At 44.4% G+C, this 22,696-nt stretch overlaps 2 protein-coding genes across 5 annotated transcripts in view; one reads left to right on the forward strand and one right to left on the reverse strand.

The window, feature by feature from the left end:
* Positions 1 to 435: 435 nt before the first annotated feature.
* KIF20A (kinesin family member 20A) lies at positions 436 to 9,191 on the reverse strand. The gene is made up of 19 exons (XM_033181103.1): positions 8,949 to 9,191; positions 8,305 to 8,490; positions 6,627 to 6,716; positions 6,410 to 6,529; positions 5,679 to 5,817; positions 5,371 to 5,558; positions 5,154 to 5,283; positions 4,781 to 4,975; positions 4,565 to 4,676; positions 4,390 to 4,458; positions 4,045 to 4,188; positions 3,746 to 3,911; positions 3,473 to 3,637; positions 3,203 to 3,342; positions 2,955 to 3,057; positions 2,442 to 2,640; positions 2,104 to 2,195; positions 1,728 to 1,865; positions 436 to 1,055 (listed from the first exon to the last, which is right to left on the reverse strand). Exons 2-19 carry the CDS (start codon positions 8,467 to 8,469, stop codon positions 738 to 740), a joined length of 2,673 nt encoding a protein of 890 aa, XP_033036994.1. The 5' UTR covers positions 8,470 to 8,490; positions 8,949 to 9,191; the 3' UTR covers positions 436 to 737.
* Positions 9,192 to 9,352: 161 nt separating this feature from the next.
* The window catches only part of BRD8 (bromodomain containing 8), a 41,195-nt gene continuing 27,851 nt past the window's right edge, over positions 9,353 to 22,696 (forward strand). For 2 of the 4 annotated variants that reach the window (XM_033181099.1, XM_033181101.1), the window contains exons 1-12: positions 9,353 to 9,556; positions 10,470 to 10,566; positions 16,186 to 16,255; positions 16,894 to 16,943; positions 17,125 to 17,247; positions 17,372 to 17,452; positions 17,873 to 17,937; positions 18,926 to 19,062; positions 19,584 to 19,802; positions 20,194 to 20,338; positions 21,538 to 21,747; positions 22,154 to 22,434. In XM_033181099.1, the coding sequence (XP_033036990.1) occupies positions 9,538 to 9,556; positions 10,470 to 10,566; positions 16,186 to 16,255; positions 16,894 to 16,943; positions 17,125 to 17,247; positions 17,372 to 17,452; positions 17,873 to 17,937; positions 18,926 to 19,062; positions 19,584 to 19,802; positions 20,194 to 20,338; positions 21,538 to 21,747; positions 22,154 to 22,434 (1,497 nt within the window). In that variant the 5' untranslated portion in view covers positions 9,353 to 9,537. The remainder of the gene's footprint in view (positions 9,557 to 10,469; positions 10,567 to 16,185; positions 16,256 to 16,893; positions 16,944 to 17,124; positions 17,248 to 17,371; positions 17,453 to 17,872; positions 17,938 to 18,925; positions 19,063 to 19,583; positions 19,803 to 20,193; positions 20,339 to 21,537; positions 21,748 to 22,153; positions 22,435 to 22,696) is intronic. The other 2 variants (XM_033181100.1, XM_033181102.1) reach the window with 2 other exon arrangements.

Below are 22,696 nucleotides of genomic sequence, written 5' to 3' on the forward strand. Positions count from 1 at the left end.
TCTCGCTCTGTCACCCAGGCTGGAGTGCAGTGGGGCAATCTCGGCTCACTGCAAGCTCCGCCTCCTGGGTTCACACCATTCTCCTGCCTCAGCCTCCCGAGTAGCTGGGACTACAGGCGCCTGCCACGATGCCCGGCTAATTTTTTTTTTTTGTATTTTTAGTAGAGACAGGGTTTCACTGTGTTAGCCAGGATGGTCTCGATCTCCTGACCTCGTGATCTGCCCGCTTCGGCCTCCCAAAGTGCTGGGATTACAGGCGTGAGCCACCACGCCTGGCCGACACTTCATCTTATGTTAAGGAAGGTTTAGAATATCTAATACGACTTGAATTCATCTGTTACTAAGCCTTCTTAAGCAAGCTGTATACTAGTTACTGGTCTCTACTGCCATGCCTTTTCAAGGTTCCCATGGTCCAGAATGATGTTTGATTCTCAATTTTTCTGCCCCTTTTATAATTTGTTTTAATGATTTTGCTACATTTTGAATTCAATAAAAAATGTGAATAATATCTTTAATATAACTGTTTTTGTGTGCATAGAAACCATAGAAGTAAATTAAAAAAAAAAACCCATGAGATTACATAGGTGGTTATAATATAAAAGTGGGAAAAAAGCTAGTGTCTGAGTATTGCATCATGGATATAATTCCTGATGGTAAAGCATAAAAGAGACCTATTTTTTCAGGAGAGTAGCTGACCCACCTCAGGGCCACGACTGCTCTTCTCTTTCCCCACAGCCTTAGTACTTTTTGCCAAAAGGCCCAGATTTGAGTAAAGGGGAGCGCCGTGAGCGTAGGATCCGGGCATAAGGGCTGCAGTCTGTTGAGCTTTGGCAGGTTGGTGTCCGGGGAAGTAAATTTCGAAGGAATGGTTTCTTCCCTGGTGGTTGCTGGTTTGGTTGCTGGTTTTCCTGGTTGGCACCAAGGCGCTTTTTGGCAGAAACCTGGCCTTGGAGTTTTAGCACAGTATGATACTGCTCAGCAATACATGCTGCCTTCTTCCGAAGGTCCAGTTTTACTAGCACCATGTTGTTCTGCAGTTCAGCCAGAGTCTGGTCCTAAGGAAGATCAATCAAGTTAGAGAAAACACTTTTGTCTGGTATATTAGAGAAACGAGAGGGCTAAGGGTAATATATACCATCCATTACTAGTTACTAACAACTGTTTTTTAAAAGATTAAAACTCTTTAAGGTCAGAGCTTATAACTGAATAAGGGGACATTTTTCTGAGAACAAAACATAAGCAGTGCTGAATAGGCCATCTTCTAACACATAAGGTAGCTTGAGTAAATTTAATTTCTAAGTGCTTCAGTCTCTAGATATCAAATTAAATGTTGAGTTTAGTTTAAGATATACAATTTTAACATTTTAATATCTCTGGAATCAGGATGCATCTTACTGATGAGAAATGTCATAGCTAAATTGTTACTTTTTTCTTAGTAGTACATAAAATAATGGTTTCTTATAATCAGTAGCATCTTAGATGAAATATGACAGTAACTACTTCCCTAAGGTGACTGTGACAGACAATGCCTATAAATTACTTAGCACAGTGCCTGCTACTTAGTAAATGCTTAACAAAGAATAGTTATTTTTACTTTGCAAATATACTGCTCTCACTATAAATTCAGCCTAAAAATCTTTACCTTTTTCTTCTGGTCCTCTTTCCTTTCTCACATATACATTGGAGTGGGCTGGTAGGAGAGAAGTGGGTATATAATTTGCCCTAACCTGTTTGATTAAGATTTCATCACAAGTGGTCAAGGCTTGACGAAGTTTTCCTGCCCCAGTGCTGTGGCAACAAGCTCTCTCTGCTGATTGGAGAGACTCACCAAGTTTCTGAAGCTCTGTCCGCAACAGCCTTATATTCTGAAAAAGGGGAAGTAGGAATCATATTGTAGCCAAGAGCAACCAGGATAATGATCTGGAGGGGTCAGGTAGCCATTTGAAGAGAAGTAAAATTAGAAAGGCTAGTCAGCTGAGTGAAATAGCCACTTTCCAGAACTGTGCACAACGAACATCTTGTCTTCACATGAACCAGTGATAGAGTGTTGCATGTGGGAAATTACCTTAGGTAAGAGTTTGGTAAACAGAGAAATTTAATTACCTTCTGGCCCTCTTCTAACTTCTTGTCCACATCAATGGTGAAGGGCTTGGCTGAGGGTGGTGGTTCTAACATTTTCTGATACTTATGCAACTCTGAGGGAAGGAAACAGGAAACTTAAAATATGTGGGGTTTTTTTTAGCCTTGGACTAACCTCTTTAACTAACAGTAGCTTGCAGCAAATATAAAAAGTGAGGCTATGTGCATCCTAGATTGAAATGTCAGGGGGATGTAGCTTGCAGTTTAGGAAATGATGTTACAGCAGGAGTTAGAGGGCCTGGGTTTGAATAACAGCTCTTCCCTGAACCACTGTTACGTTTCCTGCCTGTCTCTTTCCTCACCTTCAGTGGTGGAGTTTAGCTCTGCTTTGCACTGGTGTAATTTAGCTTTAACCTCCTGAAGCTGCTGGGTGGAGGCAGAAGCTGCCAACCTTTGTGACCGCCGTAGGGACAATTCAGACCCTGATTGCTGATGGGCCACTGACTGTTGTCTGGCTTCCTGCAAGAGAGCTTCTAGCTCTTCAATCTTTTCATCCCGCTCCTAAGAGGGAAGCAGAGAGCACAATTCTTTGCAGAGCCAGAAAAATACTGCCAAGACAGATGACTGAACAAACAAAGCACTTGTGACACTGATCCCTTGAAAACCTTTTGTTAGCACTTAATACGATTTCCTGGCTAACTGAACCCTTAATCAATTCACCAAACATAGGTTGAACCCAAAGCACTATGGATAATAGATAAAAGGGAGTTCTATATTCCTGCCCTTACTGGAGTAGTTTATAAAATCGCTTTACTTCAGGCAAGCTAGTGATGGAAATCTGAGCAGCTAATTGGAGCTGGCTCAGGGCAACTCACCTGAATCTCTTCTTGGTAAAAACTTGTCAGTGACTCCTTGAGGATATTTAGTTTTTCTTCATACATTTCCTCCAATAGTTCCTTTTGGGTGTCCAAATGTTCACTGTCAGAAACAGGAGAAAAGAGAAGTAAGCGAAGGTTCTGAGGAGTGAACTTGGGGAACAGATCTTGAGGCACAACTCCACCTAACTCCTTACTTCCACCCTCTGTCCCAGGTGACAGAGCAAGAGGGGTCACTCAGCTAGTACCTGCACCACTGTTCCCGCTGTTGCATCTGTTCTACCATCTCATTGCAAATTTCATCTCGGAGATGCATCTCCAGCTGCAGCTTTTCCTGTCGTTCCTTCAAAAGCAGTGTCTTCATGGCTTCTACTACTTGTAGGAGCTCCTAGGAGAGACACACATGTCAGAGGTCATCAGATGCTCATGCCCTCAAAAGGCACAAGCCTACCTGGAAGGCACTATGGAAAAATGTGTAGCTACTAAGCTGCTACACTAAAGCTTTCTTGTATTCTCACCTCTTTGCCATACATGGAGATGTCAGTTTCATTTTCAATGTCATCATCAAGGCCTGCGTCTACCTTAGCTCCTTTCTCTAAGCTGGGGGGTGCCTGAAGACTATGTTCCTTGATGAACGAGTGCAGGGATGGGAATCCCAGTTGCATAGGTGGGGCATGCACAAGCTAGAGGAAAAAAAAATATCTTAACTTGACTCCGTAAGTAGTCCCTAGGAGCTTTCTTAGAGTTACTAGTTCCAAGTGAGCACACCCATCACACCTCTGGCTTCTCACCTGGCTAGCAATAGCTGAGAACTTGGCCACATGAAGAGTTTCATCATAGGTAGATGCACAGGGATTCACATTGACAATCATGCAGGAACGGCCTCGGCCTGTGAAGAAACCTTGGAACACTCGAGTCAACTTGCTGTCACGGAAGGGAACCAGGTTCTGCTTTGACCTGGCAGAGAATCAGAGATAATAGAGCTGTGAGCAGAACACCAGTCCTTTGGGTATCCTAGCACCATCCCCACTGGTGACCAGGAAGTCTCTTAGCAAATTTCTGAACCCAGGGCTTATAGTCAAAAGCTCACCGGTTCTGCTGATTTTGACGAAGGGCAGCAATACAGCGCCCCAGGGTGTGCAGAGAGGTGTTAATGTTTCCTGCTTCCTTCAACCGTTCACCACTCTTCTGATCTTTGCAGCGCTCTGAGCCAGCCAGATCACAGAGTGACAGCCTAGAATGATGCACAGGACCTGACATAAGGGCCTTACATGTTGAGCCTTCTGGCCCTTTTTGTAATTCTGGAGAGGGGATGGCCCACTAAATCTCTGTACCCAAAGAAGGAGAACAAGTAGTTCCCCTAAGGACCTCCTCCATGCTTTCCCAACTATCATGTATGGCCAAGAAGCCCACATTTCTAAATGGAAAAACTTACTCGCTGATCTTGGGGACTATATCTCCTTCCCCCTGAAGGTGTAGGATCCTGATTGAGAAGATGCTGTGACTGGAAGTTAAGAAAAACAAAAAGTCATTGCACATCTTCCATAACCAGGCAGAGGACTAATGTTTCCTGGAACATAGTGAAGAGTTTATTCTTACAATCTACTCACCTGCGGCTGGAATTCTGGTTGAGGTGGGTGCTGGCAAAGCTCTGGTTCTTACGACCCACTTTCAGGAGCTTCCAGGCCTCCTCAGCATCTTGCACATGAATCCAGTTGAGATCTGGGGCCAAAGGAGAGGGGTGTAAGATGGGAACATCCAACTCTTGCCAGTCTCTCCCCAGTTGCCCTCCAGCGTTCATGCCAGCTTCCCCCATGTTCCTTTACCTTTCACATAGGGATTGCCATTTTGATCCTCGCATAGCCGCAAAGTCTGCCTCTTGCGCTGTTGGCTAGGTGGTTCTAATAGGTCATAAAGCAGTTCGTTGTAGATCTCAAAGAACGAGACCCAGACGGAGAAGCGAATGTCTGCCGGGACAGGTACTGAGGCAGTGTCTGGCTGTGCCCATCGGTGACTTGTTTCTGGGGAAGAAGCCAATGTATAGGGCATCAATCTAGAGCAGTTCATCTCTCTTTTGGCCTGCAGGGGCCTTGGAAGGCACACTTCAGATTGCAACCTCTGGTCTGTACTCCTGGCAGCTATTAGGAACAGGGGGTGAGTTCCTACTATTTCTTGGCAGAGCCCAGTCATGGTACATACCATCCAGCTGGCTACTGCTGGTACATTGACTGATAGAAGAGAACCCAGCAATGCCACTGTCAAAGCTGGTGCTGGTACCTATCCGACTTTCAATGTAGACACTCCTCTTCAAGGAAGTGGACAGCTCCTCCTGGAGGGGCACAGGGAGAAGGTAATCACAAAACTTCCCTGAGATTTGTACCCCCTGCCCCCACTGCCATGGATATCAATGCTTTACCTCTTGGAGGCCTCCATTTAGCAGGGACAGCTTTTTCATTTCCTCCTGTCGGATCTGCTTGCTGTCTAGCCAGATTACCTCATTGGAGAGCAAGGGCTTTAGATCAGGTGTTGGATGAAGCTGGCCTTGGAGGCTATTGAAGATCAGCACCAAGGACCGGGGGAGAATCCCTCCATCCTTGATAGTACCTGGAGGCATATGATGGCCAGCTGAGGCAAGTGCCCTTCTTCCCCTAACTCAGAGTCTCAAAAGGTAAAAATAACACCATTACCAGCCAATCAGGAATCCTGTGAAGTCTTACTACTCACCTTGAATTGTGTGGGTTTTCCCTGAGTTAGTGACTCCATATGTATAGATGAGCCAGTTCTGCCCTTTGAGTACATCCTTTACCATCTCCTTCACAGTTAGGTTGAAGAAGGATGCCTGTCCCACTTCTGGCCCAAAGATCTAGAGAGAGACCCAGTTTTTTAGAGGCCTATCCTTCATCTCCCACTTGCCTCCTGTGCAGAGCCAGCAGATATATTCCTTCTTGAGTGGTTGGCTCTGGAGACCACTCAAGCAGCTTCTCCCTGCAGTGCTGCCAGCTGTTCCGTAAACATTGAGGACTCAGATACTCTCTGCTAGTCCATCTTTCAACTAAATCAACAAACACTTAAGGAGTGCTATGCCCTAGGCCTGATGCTGCACACACAATGGGGCAATATAATGGCCCACAAGCGTGGGCTTTGCAGATACATAGATCTAGATTCAAGTCCTAACTCTACCAGTGACTAGCTACATGGCTTCAGCAATATTACATTCATTGAGTCACACTATCCTTGTGAGGAAAATAAGGAAATAATGATAATAGCAATAGAATTTTTCAGAATTGATATACATGTTGCTTGACACATTGACTAACACATAACTAGGGCCCTCAAAATTGTAGGTGTGCATATACAAGGAACTCACAGTCAGGTAGAGAAGCTTTCCCTCTAAAGAGGGAATAAAGTTGCCCTTACATGTTGGTCCTTTGTTCACAAACCAGTACCCTTCATACCTGGGAAAAGGTGAACCTGTGGGTGGCTTGGCCAATTCCCCGCTCATTGCTCTTCAGGGCAAAAGAGTCCTTGGGTGCTTGTAGAACAAGGGTCTCCACATTCTCAATACGGACACAACCCTGAGAAGGGAGAAAATACAGTTGTCACAAAAGGCATTCCTGGGAATCTTTTGTACTGCATCATTTCACCTTAAATCCTCCCTTCTCAGACACTTACCTGATCTTCCTGTCGCTCCAACTCTGAAGGTAACAAGGGCCTAACCCTCAAGTATACTTTCACCTTCTCCATACTGTCCTCAGATGGAACCTGTGGCAGAATTCCAGCCCAGAACCACAGATTAATTTCAGCAGTTACCTCCGAGCAAATGGGCAAACAGTAGTTTCTAGGAACCATGATAACAGTACCCCATTTCACCTCAAATGTCTCTGTGCACCTACTCTTTGGTTCCACAATCACTCCAACCCACATGGACATTTTTCCTACTTTGTCACCCTTCCCTGTCTCATCATTATCCTGCAAACCTGGCTTGCCACACCAGTGATCTGAGTTAGAATTTATTGACTGGTATGAAAATTTGCATGTGACATTAAAGCAAAGCAGAGGCAAACACACTTGAATTTGAGTCCCAATTCCATCACTTAATAACTATGAGACCTTGAACTATGAGTTCTTGAAAGTCTTTGCCTCAATTTCCTCATCTGTAGAATGGAGTTAATAATAGCACCCATGTTATTAATTCAGCAGATACTTAGAGGCCGGGTGCAGTGGCTCACGCCTGTAATCCCAGCACTTTGGGAGGCTGAGGGGGGGCGGATCACCTGAGGTCAGGCATTCCAGACCAGCCTGGCCAACACAGCAAAACCCCGTCTCTACTAAAAATACAAAAATTAGCTGGGCTTGGTGGGGGGTGCCTGTAATCCCAGCTACTCAGGAGGCTGAGGGAGGGAGAACTGCTTGAACCCCGGAGGCGGAGGTTGCAATGAGCAGAGATTGTGCCAGTGCACTCCAGCCTGGGCGACAGAGCGACACTCCATCTCAAAAACAAACAAACAAGCAAACAAACAAAAAACAAAAAAAACCCGCAGATATTTAGAGTGCCTACCTACTATGGCCTAGGAACTGAGAAGCTCTGATAGTCCATAGTAAGAGACATCATCAAGGACCACGCTCTCATGGAACTTAAGTCTCTAAGAGAAACTCTATAAAAGCACAGTGACAATGTATGTTAATGTTTAGCATAGGACCTAGTACAGTGTTTCTCAACCAGGGTCACTTCCACTCCAAAGGCCATTTAAGCAATGCCTGAAGTGCCTGAAGACATTTCTTGATTGTCACAAATGGGAAGGCACTACTGACATCTAGTGGGTAGATGCCAGGAATGCTGTTAAACATCTTACAATATACAGGACAGATCCCTAAAAGAACTGTCTAGCCCCAAATGTCAACAATGCTGTGATGGAGAAACCCTGGCCTAGCAGGAAAGCTACAACACATTGAAGCTATGGTGATACGATCAAAACCTGAACATACATTCCACTTACATAATGCCTATATGACCTTGTGCAAATTATTTGGCACAACTGGGCCTCAAGACAAGGAGAGATAACTATTATTCCCTGAGAGATTAACTGAGAGCATGCACTTGAGGGTATTTCATTAATGCAATGCAAATAATAGTTCTTCTGGACACACAACTCTTAGAATTTTTTTTTACTTGTCATGCCCTTAATTTTTTTTTTTCTTTTCGTAGCCATTTTGTCCTACATGCCCTTAATTTTGAATTGATCTCTCAGACCTTCAGGATTGCTAGTCTTTGACCTCATACTACCCTGTATGGACAACTATTGACCTGAGGATATCACTTTCTGCCCCAGCCACTCCCCAGTTCCTTTACCTGCTGCTTGTCCTCTAGGGAGGTAGAGATGACAGAGCAGTCTGACAGCAGGTTCTTGCGTACCACAGACCCCAAATCGGCAGCTGTGGACTCAAACATGGGAGAGACTACGACATCGTCATCGGACAGCAAGCCCGCTGGCGGAGAAAGGATCCCTTGCGACATGACGGCAGGGGCAGCCTAGGTCTAAAAAGAGACCAAAAAGTGGGCAGGGAGAAGAACCTTTAGGGACAGAAGGGGCCGCGAATTTTAGGTAATAAGTCCCTTGCTCCAGGACACCGGGTCCCGCTCCCTACTTCCTTTCCCCTCTAATTATCGGCAAAGGGGAAGGGAATGAGAGAAGTTCACTTAATGAACTATTGAGAGAAGTTTGAGGTGGCATTTCTGAACGCGAACGGAAGTCCACAAAAATCTGGCTCCAAAAGCAGAAGGCCAGGCCCAAAGTAGGGCACCTCGCCCGCCGGTGCTGTGGGGGTGGTGTCAGGATCCCTCGGCTCCTTCTCTAACCTCAACCCCAAGGACCACCGTGAGAACAGAGATGCAGCATTAAGAGAAAAACAGATGGCTGCAGTTCCGATTTCTTAAAGCCTATTCCGCGCGGGCAAGAGCTGGTAACCCGGGCTCCAGCACAGCCGCACACTCACCCGAAGACGTGCCACTTGCTCCTCCTCGGGTACCGGCTCACTCACACCTAGTCGCCGAACCCGGACTTTCGCAGCCGGAGAGCACAACTCCGCCCACGAGGTGCAGCTTTGTTACCGATACAATATTTTAAATTACGCGCTGCGTTCGTTCGGCCAATGAGATAGGGAAGTCTGCAGCTACCAATCCGCGTAAGGAAAGGGGGCGGGTCTGACTGGAATTCCAGTCGTTTGCTTCCGCTTGACCTCTCAGATCAAATATGGGTCGGGGTTACCAACTGTCGCGGGTTAGGAGTTATTTCGCTTGGGATTCTTCCAACTTAACCCTTTTCCTTGAACCTTAGACATTTCTTACCTAAGAACCCTAAAGGAAATCTTGAGGCTTCAGCCGCCAACCCCTGTCCTTCTTTAGCAACAATCTTAAAAGGAGTGCACAAGATAACTGGTTTAGGGTGCTTGCTTTGTCTTAGGGGAAAATACGACATTTCCCAGGAGGCACCGCGAACCAACGCCGGTACTCTACTTCCCAGAATTCCAGGGTTTCGGCCCTACCAGACAGTCTCTCCTCAGGGTTGGAGACTTCGGGGCCAAGATGGCGACGGGAACGGGGAGTGAGTATCTGAGCAGGTTTTGCATGAAAGGCCTTTGTAGATCTGAGGCTAGGCACCATATTTTTGTTACACGCTTAGGGAGTGGGAGAAGTGGTTTGCTTGAGAGCCCAGGGTTTTCAGACACCTGCGCTCCACAGCATCGTGAAGACCAACATTTGGGGGCCCAGAAATCTGGGGTCTTGTTTCTCAGGGAGGGAGCGGAAGTGTGAGAGAAGCAGCTTAGTGAACTAGGAGCTCTTCGGGGTAACCGTAAAAGCACTCTAGAAACTTGGGCTTGTAGACGAAAAGATGTTATGAGCCAGACGGAGTAACCGGCACCTCAAAGAGCCATTCATTTTCTGTCCGACGTTTGTGAGGCAGTGGAAGTGGGGCCTTTTAACCATGAGCTTTTCTTGCCACTCAAGAAATTGCATCTCGGGGATTTCAGCCATTTTTCTTTTAGTGGACTGAAAATGTCTTTTAGGCCCGACGTTTGGAGTAGAGGATCTGAGAGAAGTAAACAAGTTTATGCTAAGAGGGAGGCGGGGTTGTAGGAGGGACTGGCCGCTCGGGTTCCTGGGAAATAAGCCCTGAATAAGTTCAAACTGGAATAAAGTCCAGTATTCTTAAAACTGGGCTTTTAGGGAGAACTGCCTAATCTGACATTCCCAATTTTTTAATAAAGCGGAGCTTCAAGCCGTGGCGTTTTAAGAAATAAAATGTTAATAATTCACATGCAACAAATTGGTACCACGGTCACTGGTGGTATTTCACTTGGAGAGGTGAAAATCAAGATTTGATGATAGTAGCTCACTTTGTCCTAACAAGTTAAATATTTTGTATTAGGCTTTTAGTCCTCTTTTTGGAGATTTTGGAGCTTAGCGCTACAGTCTCAGTGGTTGCTTCCGAGGCTTTTTTTTTTTTTTTCCCCCAGAACACAAGCTGCTGAGTACTGGCCCCACAGAGCCATGGTCCATCCGAGAGAAGCTGTGTTTAGCATCTTCTGTCATGAGAAGTGGAGATCAAAATTGGTAAGATATCTAGGATGTCAGCTTTTCTGGGTCTTAGAAATTGTTAGATACTCTTTCACATTGGTAGATTTCTATAGTTAATCATATTAAGCGGTAAGTAGGCTTTCTTTTTCTTCTTCCCTTTTTTTTTTGATACAGAGTCTCCTTCTCTCGCCCAGGCTGGAGTGCAGTGGTGCGGCCACGCCCAGATAATTTTTTTAGTTTTTAGTAGAGACAGAGTTTCGCCGTGTTGGCCAGGCTGGTCTCGAACTCCTGACCTCAGGTGATCCACTGGCCTCAGCCTCCCAAAGTGCTGGGATTACAGGCATAAGCCACTGCGCCTGGCCATGCCTGGCTAATTTTGTATTTTTAGTAGAGACAAGGTTTCACCATGTTGGCCACGCTGGTCTCAATCGCCTGACCTCATGATCTATCTGTCCGCCTCGGCCTCTGAAAGTGCGGCCTTTTTTTTTTTTTTTTTTTTGAGACAGGGTTGCACTCTGTGGCCCAGGCTGGAGTGCAGTGTTGTGATCTTGGCTCACTGCAACCTCCATGTCTGAGGCTCAAGTGATCCTCCCACCTCAGCCTCTTTAGTAGCTGGGACTACAGGTGCACACCACCATGCCCAGCTAATTTTTTGTATTTTTTTGTAGAGTTGGGGGTTTCATCATGTTTCCTAGGCTGGTCTTGAACTCCTGGGTTCAAGCGATCTGCCCACCTCAACCTCCCAACCTACTGGGATTACGGGTGTGAGCCAGCAGGCCGGCTGTATTTTTTTTTTTTTTTGATACAGAGTCTCGCTCTGTCACCCAGGCTGGAGTGCAGTGGCGCCATCTCCACTCACTGCAAGCTCCGCCTCCCAGGTTCAAGCCATTCTCCTGCCTCAGCCTCCCTTATGGCTGGGACTACAGGCGCCCGCCACCGCGCCCGGCTAATTTTTGTATTGTTTTAGTAAAGAGGGGGTTTCACCATGTTACCCAGGATAGTCTCCATCTCCTGACCTCATGATCCACCCGTCTCGGCCTCCCAAAGTGCTGGGATTACAGGCATGAGCCACCGCGCCCAGTCTTTATTTTTTTTTAAAACAGCTTTATTGAGATATAATTCACATACTATAAAATTAACCTACTTAAGATGTACAATATAATGGTTTTTAGTATATTCACAGTTGTGCAGCCATCACTACAATCTAATTTTAGAACATTTTCTTTACTTTTATTTTATTTGTTTTTTATTTTTTGAGACTGTTGCTTTGCTGCCCAGGCTGGAGTGCGGTGGCGCAATCTTGGCTCACTGCAAGTTTCGCCTCCTGGGTTCACGCCTTTCTCCTGCCTTAGCCTCCTGAGTATCTGGGACTACAGGCGCCCGCTGCCACGCCCAGCTAATTTTTTTTATTTTTAGTAGAGACGGGCTTTCACTGTGTTAGCCAGGGTAGTCTCGATCTCCTGACCTCGTGATCAGCCCACCTCGGCCTCCCAAAGTGCTGGGATTACAGGAGTGAGCCACCGTGCCTGGCTGACATAACGCTTTTAAGGTTCATTCTTATATAGCATATGTCAATACTTAATTCCTTTTTTAGCTGAATAATAATCTGTTGTATGAATATACCAAATTTTGTTTATCCATCGCTTGATAGACAATTGGGTTGTTTCCACTTTTTGACCATTATGAATAATGCTGATGATATGCACATTCGTGTACAATGTTGTGAACAATGTTTTTAATTCTCTTGAGTTTTTTATTCAAGGAGTGAAATTGCTGGGTTATGTAGTAACTCTATTATGTTTGCTTTTTTTTTTTTTTTTTTTTTTGCAGACAGGGTCTCACTGTCACCCAGGCTGGAGTGCAGTGGTGCAATCTTGGTTCACTGCAACCTCTGCCTCCTGGGTTCAAGTGATTCTCCGGCCTCAGCCTCCTGAGTAGCTGAGACTATAGGCACATGCCATCACCCCCGGCTCATTTTTGTATTTTTTGGTAGGGATGGGGTTTTGCCATGTTGCCCAGGCTGGACTTTTTTTTTTTTTTTTTTAATTATTTATGTTTTTGTAGAGACAAGGTCACACTATGTTCCCCAGGCTGGTCTCCAACTCCTGGCCTCAAGTGATCCTCCCAGTTTAGCCTCCTGAATAGTTGGGACTACAGACCCTTGCCATCATGCTTGGCTGATTTTTTGTTTTTTTTGTCACTTGTTGCCCAGGCTGGTCTTGAACTCCTGGGCTCAAGTGATCCTCCCACCTTAGCCTTCCAAAGTGCTAGGATTGTATGTGCCCAGCCTAGAAATGTCATCATTTTACCTTTCTTGGTATCAGCCCCTCACCCCCCCCCTTTTTTTTTGCATCATCCATTATGAATTTAACTGTCTTGCCACATTTATAAACAATTCAGTACTTTGCTGATTGTCATGCTTTCTAGCATTTTGTGTGTGTGTGTGTGTGTGACAGAGTTTCGCTCTTTTTGCCCAGACTGGAGTGCAGTGGTGCAATCTCGGCTCGCCACAACCTCCACCTCCCGGGTTCAAGTGATTCTCCTGCCTCAGCCTGCCGAGTAGCTGGGATTACAGGCATGCGCCACCATGTGTTTTTAGTAGAGATGGGGTTTCTCCATGTTGGTCAGGCTGGTCTTGAACTCCTGACCTCAGGTGATCCACCCGCCTCAGCCTCCCAAACTATTGGGATTACAGGCGTGAGCCACCGTGCCCGGCCTTGTTTGTTTTTTAAATCTAATTTCTGAAGTAATACGTGGCCACCATAAAAACAAAAACACTATATAGAAAGAGCAACCGCAACAAAGAAATGGGTTAAAAACTTGAGTTTATTTTTTGTCACACATACAGGAAGTCTAGGCAGTCCACAGCTCTCATAGCAACCTCACAGTGACATTAGAGGCTCAGGATCTTCTTTTTCTGTGCCACCTTCCTCAGCACATAGTTTATCTTCTGGTTATCTTATGGTTCACGGTGGCTGCTTGCCCTTCAGCTATCACATCCTTGTTCCATGCAACAAGAAGGAAGGGGGTTGGTAAGAAAGGTCACATTCCTTCCCTTTTAACAACTTTTTTGTGATATAATTGATGTGCAGTAAACTGCACCTTTTTTTGGGGGGGGGTGGAGTCTCACTCTGTTGCCCAGGCTGGAGTGCAGTGGCGCAATCTTGGCTCACTGGAATCTCTGCCTCCCAAGTTCAAGTGATTCTCCCACCTCAGCCTCCTGAGTAGCTGGGACTACAGGCCTACGCCAGCATGCCTGGCTAATTTTTGTATTTTTTGGTAGAGATGGGGTTTTACCATGTTGGCCAGGCTGGTCTTGAACTCCTGACCTCAGATGATCCACCTGCCTTGGCCTCCCAAAGTGCTGGGATTACAGGCGTGAGTACCACAACCGGCCACTGCACATATTTAAAGCATAAGATACGGTACTTTTGAAATATATATACATCTGTGAAACTATCTATAATTAAGGTAATTATTATCCGTTAACAGATGAATAGGTAAAGAAAATACGAGATACAGACACACACACACACACACATATATATTTATATACACAATGGAATACTATTGAGCCATAAAAAAGAGTTAAATCCTCCATTTGTGATTCCATGGTTGAGCCTGGAGGATAGTATGTAAAGTGAAATAAGCCGGACACATAAATACTGTATGATCTCAGTTACATGTGGAATCTAGGAAAAATTACAGACCTCACAGAACTAGAGAATAGAATGGGGCTGGGTGCAGTGGCTCACATCTGTAATCCCAGAACTTTGGGAGGCCAAGGCAGGCAGGTCACTTGAGATGATGAATTGGAGACCAGTCTGGGCAATATGACAATACTGTGTCTCTACAAAAAAACATAAAAATATTAGCTCGGTTTGGTGGTGTGTTCCTATAGTTCCAGCTACTCGGGAAGCTGAGGTGTGAGGATGACTTGAGCCAGGGAGGCAATATAAGAGACCCTGTTCCCTACAAAAAAGAAAATTAGCCAGGCATGATGGTGCATCTGTGATTTCAGCTACTTGGGTGGGGCTGTAGTAGGAGGTTGCCTAAGCCTCAGAGGTGGAAGCTATAGTGAGCTATGATTGTGCCATGAAGTCTGGGTGACAAAGTGAGATACTGTCTAAACAAAAACTGTATTTGTGTGTGTGTGCGTGTGTGTATACACATCACATATATTTGTGTGTATATGTGTGTATGTATATACATACGTGTGTGTGTGTATATATACACAGATGTGTGTACATGTGTACATATATACATATATGTGTATATATATAAACTAAGCTCATTTTTAAACAAAACAGGTAAACTGGTTTGAAATAGAATTTAATCTGTATATTTCCTCACATTTTTATTAGATAGTGTTAAGAATCCTTCTTTTTGGTTGTTTTTTGAGATGGAGTCTTGCTGTGTCAGCCAGGTTGGAATGCAGTGGCGCAATCTCAGCTCACTGCAACCTCCACCTCCTGGATTTAAGCGATTGTCCTAGCTCAGCCTCCCGAGCAGCTGTGATTAAAGGTGCATGCCACCATGCCTGGCTAATTTTTGTATTTTTAGTAGAGATGGGGTTTCACCATGTTGGCCAGGCTGGTCTCAAACTCCTCATCTCAAGCAATCTGCCCTCCTCAATCTCCCGAAGCGTTGGGATTACAGGCCTGAGTCACCACGCCCAGTCATAGAAAAATAGTGTAAGAATACTTTAGTAAAATTTTTAAATTTTATTATTTTATCAGCAGATACTAAGTCATAAGGTTCAAAATTATATGCAATGTCTTCCTCGCATTATTGTCCCCCCATCTACTGGTGTTAGCAGTTTCTTGTGTCTCTCCAGCATTAATTTTATGTGAGCAAATAAATACTTTCTTTTTCCTCCTCATCTCCGTCATTTTTTAACACACATGATTATATACTATACATGCTGTTCTTTTTTTTGAATGGCGGAGTGGGTGGTCTCACTCTGTCACCCAGGTTGGAGTGCAGTGGCATGAATTGGGCTCACTGCAGCCTCTTGACTTCTGGGCTCAAGGGATCCTCCCACCTCAGCTGCCCAAGTAACTGGGACCACAGGCCGCAGGTACACACCAGCACACCTTGTCAATTTTTTTTTTTTTTAGTAGAGATGGGGTCTCCTTGGGTGGCTTGAACTCCTGGGCTCAAGCTATCCTCTCACCTCTGCCTCCCAGAGTGCTGGGATTATACGCACGGCCCATTGCGCACCTCGCATTCATTGGCATCTTTTTTTTTTTTTTTTCCTTCTTCTTTTTGAGACAGAGTCTCACTCTGTCTCTAGGCTGGAGTGCAGTGGCGAGATCTTGGCTCACTGTGACTTCCGCCCCCCATGTTCAAGAGATTCTCCTGCCTCAGCCTCCTGAGTAGCTGGGACTACTAGGTGCGTGCCACCACGCCCAACTAATTTTTGTATTAGTAGAGACGGGGTTTCACCATGTTGGCCAGGATGGTCTCGATCTCCTGACCTTGTGATCCACCCATCTTGGCCTCCCAAAGTGCTGGGATTACAGGCGTGAACCACCGCGCCTGGCCATTGGCATCTTTTTTATTCCAAAGTTTGAACTCCAAGCCTTGCACTCTCAGCACATCTCTCCTGTTATTTTCTGCTTGATGTGTAATAAAGCTTTCCTCATTTTGTAGGGTATCAGTTAGCAGAGCAATCAAGCCCTTTGCAGAACCTGGCCGCCCTCCAGACTGGTTCTCTCAAAAAGTAAGTTCCCAAGCAAGTGCTCTTTTAGAGCAGTCTTTGGGTTGTAAAGTAGGTTCTCTGCCAGGCCCTGACTTTTAATTACAAAGCTTTTATACCATGATGTGGAAAAATAGTTGAGAATACACCTTTTTCTTTTTCCTACTGTTTGCTAATCCATCCATGTATGATCATATTAGACCTTTCTTTACTGGTGTTGCATAACAGTTAAGAGCCCAAGCTTGGGAATTAGATCTGGGTTCATTATTACTGCATCTAAAAACTTTGGGCCATGATCCTCTGTTTTTTCATTTGTAAAATAGAGATAAGAGTTGCTTCAGGATTGTTGTGAATTCAGGTAATACATGTAAAACATTTAACACAGTGCCTTGCATGTGATAACTACTTAGTAGATATTAGCTATAAATATTGGCAGTTAGGTTGCCTTTCCCCAAATGCACAAACTCTAGTCCATAAGACCCTTTTTCTGTGTCTTGTTTTGATTATTTTGAACTGATTTGATTATAAAGTTACTTGCCCTCCTAGTAAACCACTCCCATCTTACATATAGCTCTCTTCTCTAAATCTTACTCTAATCTCTTGAAACTTTGAAAGGTCATTTCTTTCCAGGCTTGCTCATCACATTTTCACTTTTTTTATAGCATTGTGCTTCCCAATACTCGGAGCTTTTAGAGACTACAGAGACACCAAAGTGAGTACAAAGCCAGGTACTTCAGCCAAATTTCTTTAGTGGAGAGTATTTATTGAGGAATTCTGGTTTATACTTACTTATAATACTGGGTGATATAAAAGTGGTAAAAGCAAGCAGGAGAGGGGATAAATGTTCTCTTACTCGAATATGAATTTTTTTTTTTTTTTTCAATTTTCCACAGACGGAAACGAGGTGAAAAGGGAGAAGTGGTGGAAACTGTTGAAGATGTCATTGTTCGGAAACTGACTGCTGAGAGAGTTGAGGAACTAAAGAAAGTGATAAAGGAAACTCAGGAGAGATATAGGTACTTATCAGAGAGAATGCCAAAAGATTGAGAAAGACATAGGGGCTGTCTTCTTGTACTGGTCGCAACTTTTTAAATAGCAGATTAAAAAACCTAGTCTACCTACCTCTCTTTCTTCCTATAGACGGCTAAAAAGAGATGCAGAACTAATTCAAGCTGGACACATGGACAGCAGACTGGATGAGCTTTGCAATGACATTGCAATGTGGGTTATATTATATTGTTCTTCTGTGCCTCTTTCTATTTACCCTCTTTTCTACTCTAGTAATCTGGCTTATTTCCTCCAACTGCCATCCATTTAGACTTGAGACAGATTCTGGAAGGGGAAAGCGCAGAGTGGCTTGGTGGCTGGGAGGGGGGAGTGAGTCCTAGAAGGTAATGTGATGGAACATTTCAGTATGAAAACATAACTTAGTTCTAACTTAAAAGTGGCTATAGTTTGCCTGGGTGAAGAACTGTGAGTTAGGCACTATACCCCAGTTCCCTGTTTTGCTGGTTAGAATTCCTGATTAGGCCTTTCTTCCAGAAAGTGCTGGCCTTTCAAAAATATTTCTTTGTAAGGGTTCTGTGAACTCTGGGGAGGAGCCAGAGCCGTCTAGCATCCAACCGTTAATTCCCTGTTTAGGAAAAAGAAATTGGAAGAAGAGGAGGCTGAAGTAAAGAGGAAGGCTACAGATGCTGCATATCAGGGTAAGCTGGACCTAGTATACCTGTTTAGCAATTAATTGCACAGTACTGCATGCTAATGACAGTTGGACTGTTTTATAACATAGAATCCATTGATTTAAATTTGCTTGCAGTTTTCTCTTCTACCAGAATAAAAACATCCCTTAATGTCTAAGAAGAAACTCCTAGAACATGAGTTGTTCTCAGATCTCACTAGACCTTAAATTAACTTTAAGACACAAAGGCTTGATAAGAAGATATTCAACATAATGTTTTAGAAATCAAGGGCCTGTGAAAAGATTGAGAATAGCTCAGTCATTGGATGAGGGGAAAAATTTAAGCATTTACAACTCTAGGAATACATGCTGTGAGCCAGTGAGGTCTTTGCCTGTTTCTGTTTTTGTTTTTCCCCCAGGCTGAGTTTTGCTCTTGCTGTGCAGGCTGGAGTGCAGTGGCGCAATCTTGGGTCACTGCAACCTCCGCCTCCCAGGTTGAAGCGATTCTCCTGCTTCAGCCTCCCGCGTAGCTGGCATTACAGGTGCCTGCCACCGCGTCCGGCTAATTTTTGTATTTTTAGTAGAGATAGGGTTTCACAGGCTGGCCTCAAACTCCTGACCTCAGGTAATCCACCTGCCTTGGCCTCCCAAAGTGCTGGGATTATGGCCGTGAGCCGCCGCACCCAGCCTGCCTGTTCTTGAAAGCAGAATATTAATAAGTTGCTAAAGAGAATATTAAAGGGTGTTTAAACTACTTTCCCACTCCAAGGACCTTTGGGATAATTAAGTAGTTTGAGATTGTTAAAGGAGATTGCTTAGTGTGAAAATTGCCCTTAGGAAAAATTATACTAAAGTTATCCATCTCCAGAAGTGTTAAAGCTTTCTAATTCAGACTCATTGTGTTGCTTTAGTAATGCAACATTCCTGTTTGTCCTTTATTGTATAATAGTAGAATAGTGTCAAGTTTCATTTATTTAATCTTGAAGATTTGGACATTGTTCTCTTTTATGTTCTAGCTCGTCAAGCAGTAAAAACACCCCCCCGGAGGTTACCCACTGTGATGGTTCGCTCTCCTATAGATTCTGCCTCCCCAGGAGGTGATTATCCACTTGGGGACTTGACTCCAACCACTATGGAAGAGGCTACCTCTGGGGTGAGTATATTTCCTTCTGTGGGAATTGATTAAGTGAAGGGGCAATAAGCCGGCAGAGCTGAGTGATGAGGAAACCACTTTTGGCCTAGAGGCAACTTCCTCTCTTGATCTGAATGCTAAAGACTTAATTTACCATGTTCTGTGCTCTGAGATAAGAACGGACCTAAAAGCATTGAGGCTTTTGACCTTTCTGAGAGATAGGTAAAAAACTATTTTAAGGAATTGTTTCATACTAGTCTTATGAAATTCCTGTGAAATAAGGGACAAAATCCTTTTAAATGTAATACTGGAGTTCATAAAAGGCAGGTCGGGCGGGATGGTTGAGTCATTGTGGGTTTGAGTGGATGAAGGAGAAGATTGTGGGGAAGAAAAGTATGGCTAAGAGCAGGAGGGATAGAGGGTTTCTGGGCAGTTCCACTCAGGACTAATAAAATAATAGTTAGACACACTAACCCATACAGATTAGTAGGGAACCTTCCATAGTTTGAGAAGTCAGATAAAGGTTCTCTGTTGTCTCTTAGGTAACCCCTGGGACTTTGCCGAGTACCCCAGTCACCTCGTTTCCTGGGATTCCTGACACCCTTCCTCCAGGCTCTGCACCCTTAGAAGCCCCCATGACCCCAGTAACAGATGATTCACCCCAGAAAAAGATGCTTGGACAGAAAGCAACTCCACCCCCCTCCCCTCTGCTGTCAGAGCTCTTGAAGAAGGGCAGCCTCCTGCCTACTAGCCCCAGACTGGTATGGAGACTTCTGTGGGTGTTTGAGAGCTGTGGTGATTTAGTACTTGGAAGGGAGTGCCTGGGACCTAAAATGTGACATGGGGAATAAAAGTTCAAAAGAGGAAAAGATCTCCTAATTAAATGTTACTTTTTAAAAAATACAGTAAGTTGATAGTACCCATGGGTCCTGAGGTATCTGAATCACAATTATTTTGGTTCTCTTCTCCAGAGAACTCTTGTCAGATAAGTTTTGAACATTATAGTTTAGAGTTTCCCTTGAGTCTTAAATTATTCTCCGTGGATATTAACTATTAGTTCTCATGAAGTTTGATCAACTGCTGGAGCTTTGTTGGGAAATGGTAGTAAAGGAAAGCTTGAGTGTAGCCTTCACCTCTATTCTTCCCTGGTAGGTCAATGAGAGTGAAATGGCTGTGGCTTCTGGCCACCTGAACAGTACAGGTGTCCTCCTGGAGGTAGGCGGGGTCCTTCCCATGATACATGGTGGGGAGATACAGCAAACACCCAATACTGTTGCAGCCTCCCCTGCTGCATCAGGTAAGTTACCACTTTTCCTTTACAACCTCAGAGGTGTTGAACTTGACACCGACTCAGTTTCACTGTTTGTTACTAAGCAGTTGTCAGTCCTAGATTTAAAGCCCAACTTTTTCTAACTTTTTTTTGGAGCTACTTTACCTGGTAAACAATGTAGTCTCCGTATTATAAAGCCATCTATCTTCAAGATACTGATAGCCCTGATTGACCACTGCATGGATATTGAGAGTAATATTGAGCTGCTTTCTTAGGGCTTACAAAATCAAGGTGCTAGAGATACCTAAGATTATAGAATAGTGGAATAAGATTTGGAACCAGTGAACTCGGCTTGAATCTCAGGCCTGCCACACATTGGTTTTGTGACCTTGGATAGGTAACTTAGCTTTTGAGCCTCAGTTTCCTTTTTTATTGTAACATATATACTTTAGAAGGATGTGATGAGAATTTAATGAGGTAGAAAGTATAAAGCAGGGAAGGAAAAAAAGCTCCATAGAATACCATACAAACCTTATTGGTATTTGAATGGTGTTAAACTTGGGTGGTTTTACAATATGCTGAACTTCAGCAGAAGTGACAGATTTATTCATACTAGTTTTTTGTTTCTTGATGATTAATTTTCCTCTGAGGAAAAATTACCACCCTTTTTTTTTTTTTTGGAGATGGAGCCTCGCTCTGTCGTCCAAGCTGGAGTGCGGTGGCACAATCTTGGCTCCCTGCAGTCTCCACCTCCTGGGTTCAAGGGTTCAAGCAGTTCTCCTCCCTCAGCCTCCTGAGTAGCTGGGATTACAGCGCCCGCCACCACACCTGGCTAATTTTTTTTTTTTTTGTATTTTTGTATTTTTAGTAGAGGCAGGGTTTTACTATGTTGCCCAGGCTGGTCTCAACCTCTTGACCGCAAGTGACCCACCTGCCTTGGCTTCCCAAAGTGCTTGCATTACAGGCATGAGCCACTGCATCTGGCCTCACCACCCATTTTTTATATATGTTGTGTGCTCTAGTGCTTTGGTTCATTCCTAACTTGGAGGAAGATCTTAAGTAAGGTTAGAGAGGGTAAGGATATAGATGATGAACTTACTCAGTGCAGGAGTTGCTCTCATCCTTTGAGACCATAAGAATTTTCTTAGTTGAGTCTTCAAGTAGCTATTGCTTCTTGTTTATGTGCTTTCTTCTTACTTCATTTTATGTACCTCTTTATATGTTAGGTGCTCCCACTCTTTCCCGGCTTTTAGAAGCTGGTCCTACACAGTTCACCACACCTCTTGCTTCCTTCACTACTGTTGCCAGTGAGTCTCCAGTTAAACTTGTGCCACCCCCTGTAGAGTCTGTGTCCCAAGCTACCATTGTCATGATGCCTGCGCTGCCAGCACCATCCTCTGCTCCGGCTGTCTCCACTACTGAAAGTGTAGCTCCAGGTGCGTCCCTGAGCAGCCACAAGGTCTAAAATTTCATTTTGAGCTTCAGTTAGGGAAAAATGACCAAGAGCATCAAGCTCCAATTCAGATGCTTCTTCTCTGTTCTACATAGACATGTGCCATCTTTATCCTTAGAAATAAATATCCTTAGATGTGAGAAGAGGTGGGTGGGCATTTATGTATTGCAGGAAGACGCTAAGTGTACAGATGTGAGCAGGCTTGAGATTATGTTCTCAACTTTCTAGATAAAACTGGGAAGAAGAAAACATAGGCACATGTATGATGACTCTTTCTGATCTTAAGTGTTTGGATATTTGACATCTGTCTATAGCGCTGATGTGATCTCAAGGTGGTCACTTTGTACCCAATAAGCTTCTGAGATGGCTTTTCTCTTTCTATTATTCAGTGAGTCAGCCCGATAACTGTGTTCCCATGGAGGCTGTAGGGGATCCACATACTGTGACTGTTTCCATGGACAGCAGTGAAATATCCATGATCATCAATTCTATCAAAGAAGAGTGTTTTCGATCAGGGGTAGCAGAGGCCCCTGTTGGATCAAAGGCTCCCAGCATAGATGGGAAGGAAGAATTAGATCTGGCTGAGAAGATGGATATTGCTGTGTCTTACACAGGTGAAGAGCTGGATTTTGAGACTGTTGGAGACATCATTGCCATCATTGAGGACAAGGTAACTATTCAGTGAAGCCCCAAAGAATCTCATGGGTCCTACATAGGCTTCTCTCTTCAGTCTTACTTTGCTGCTGTTTTTTTTTTGTTTGTTTGTTTGTTTTTTTAAGAGACAGAGTCTTGCTCTGTCATCCAGGCTGAAGTGCAGTGGCATGATGTTGGTTCACTGTTACCTCTGCCTCCCAGACTCAAGTAATTCTTTTGCCTCAACCTCCTGAGTAGTTGGGACTACAGGCACGTGCCACCACGCCTCACTAATTTTT

Source organism: Trachypithecus francoisi, unplaced genomic scaffold (assembly GCF_009764315.1).
Source record: "Trachypithecus francoisi isolate TF-2019V2 unplaced genomic scaffold, Tfra_2.0 Lachesis_group2, whole genome shotgun sequence".
NCBI classification, from domain to species: domain Eukaryota; kingdom Metazoa; phylum Chordata; class Mammalia; order Primates; family Cercopithecidae; genus Trachypithecus; species Trachypithecus francoisi.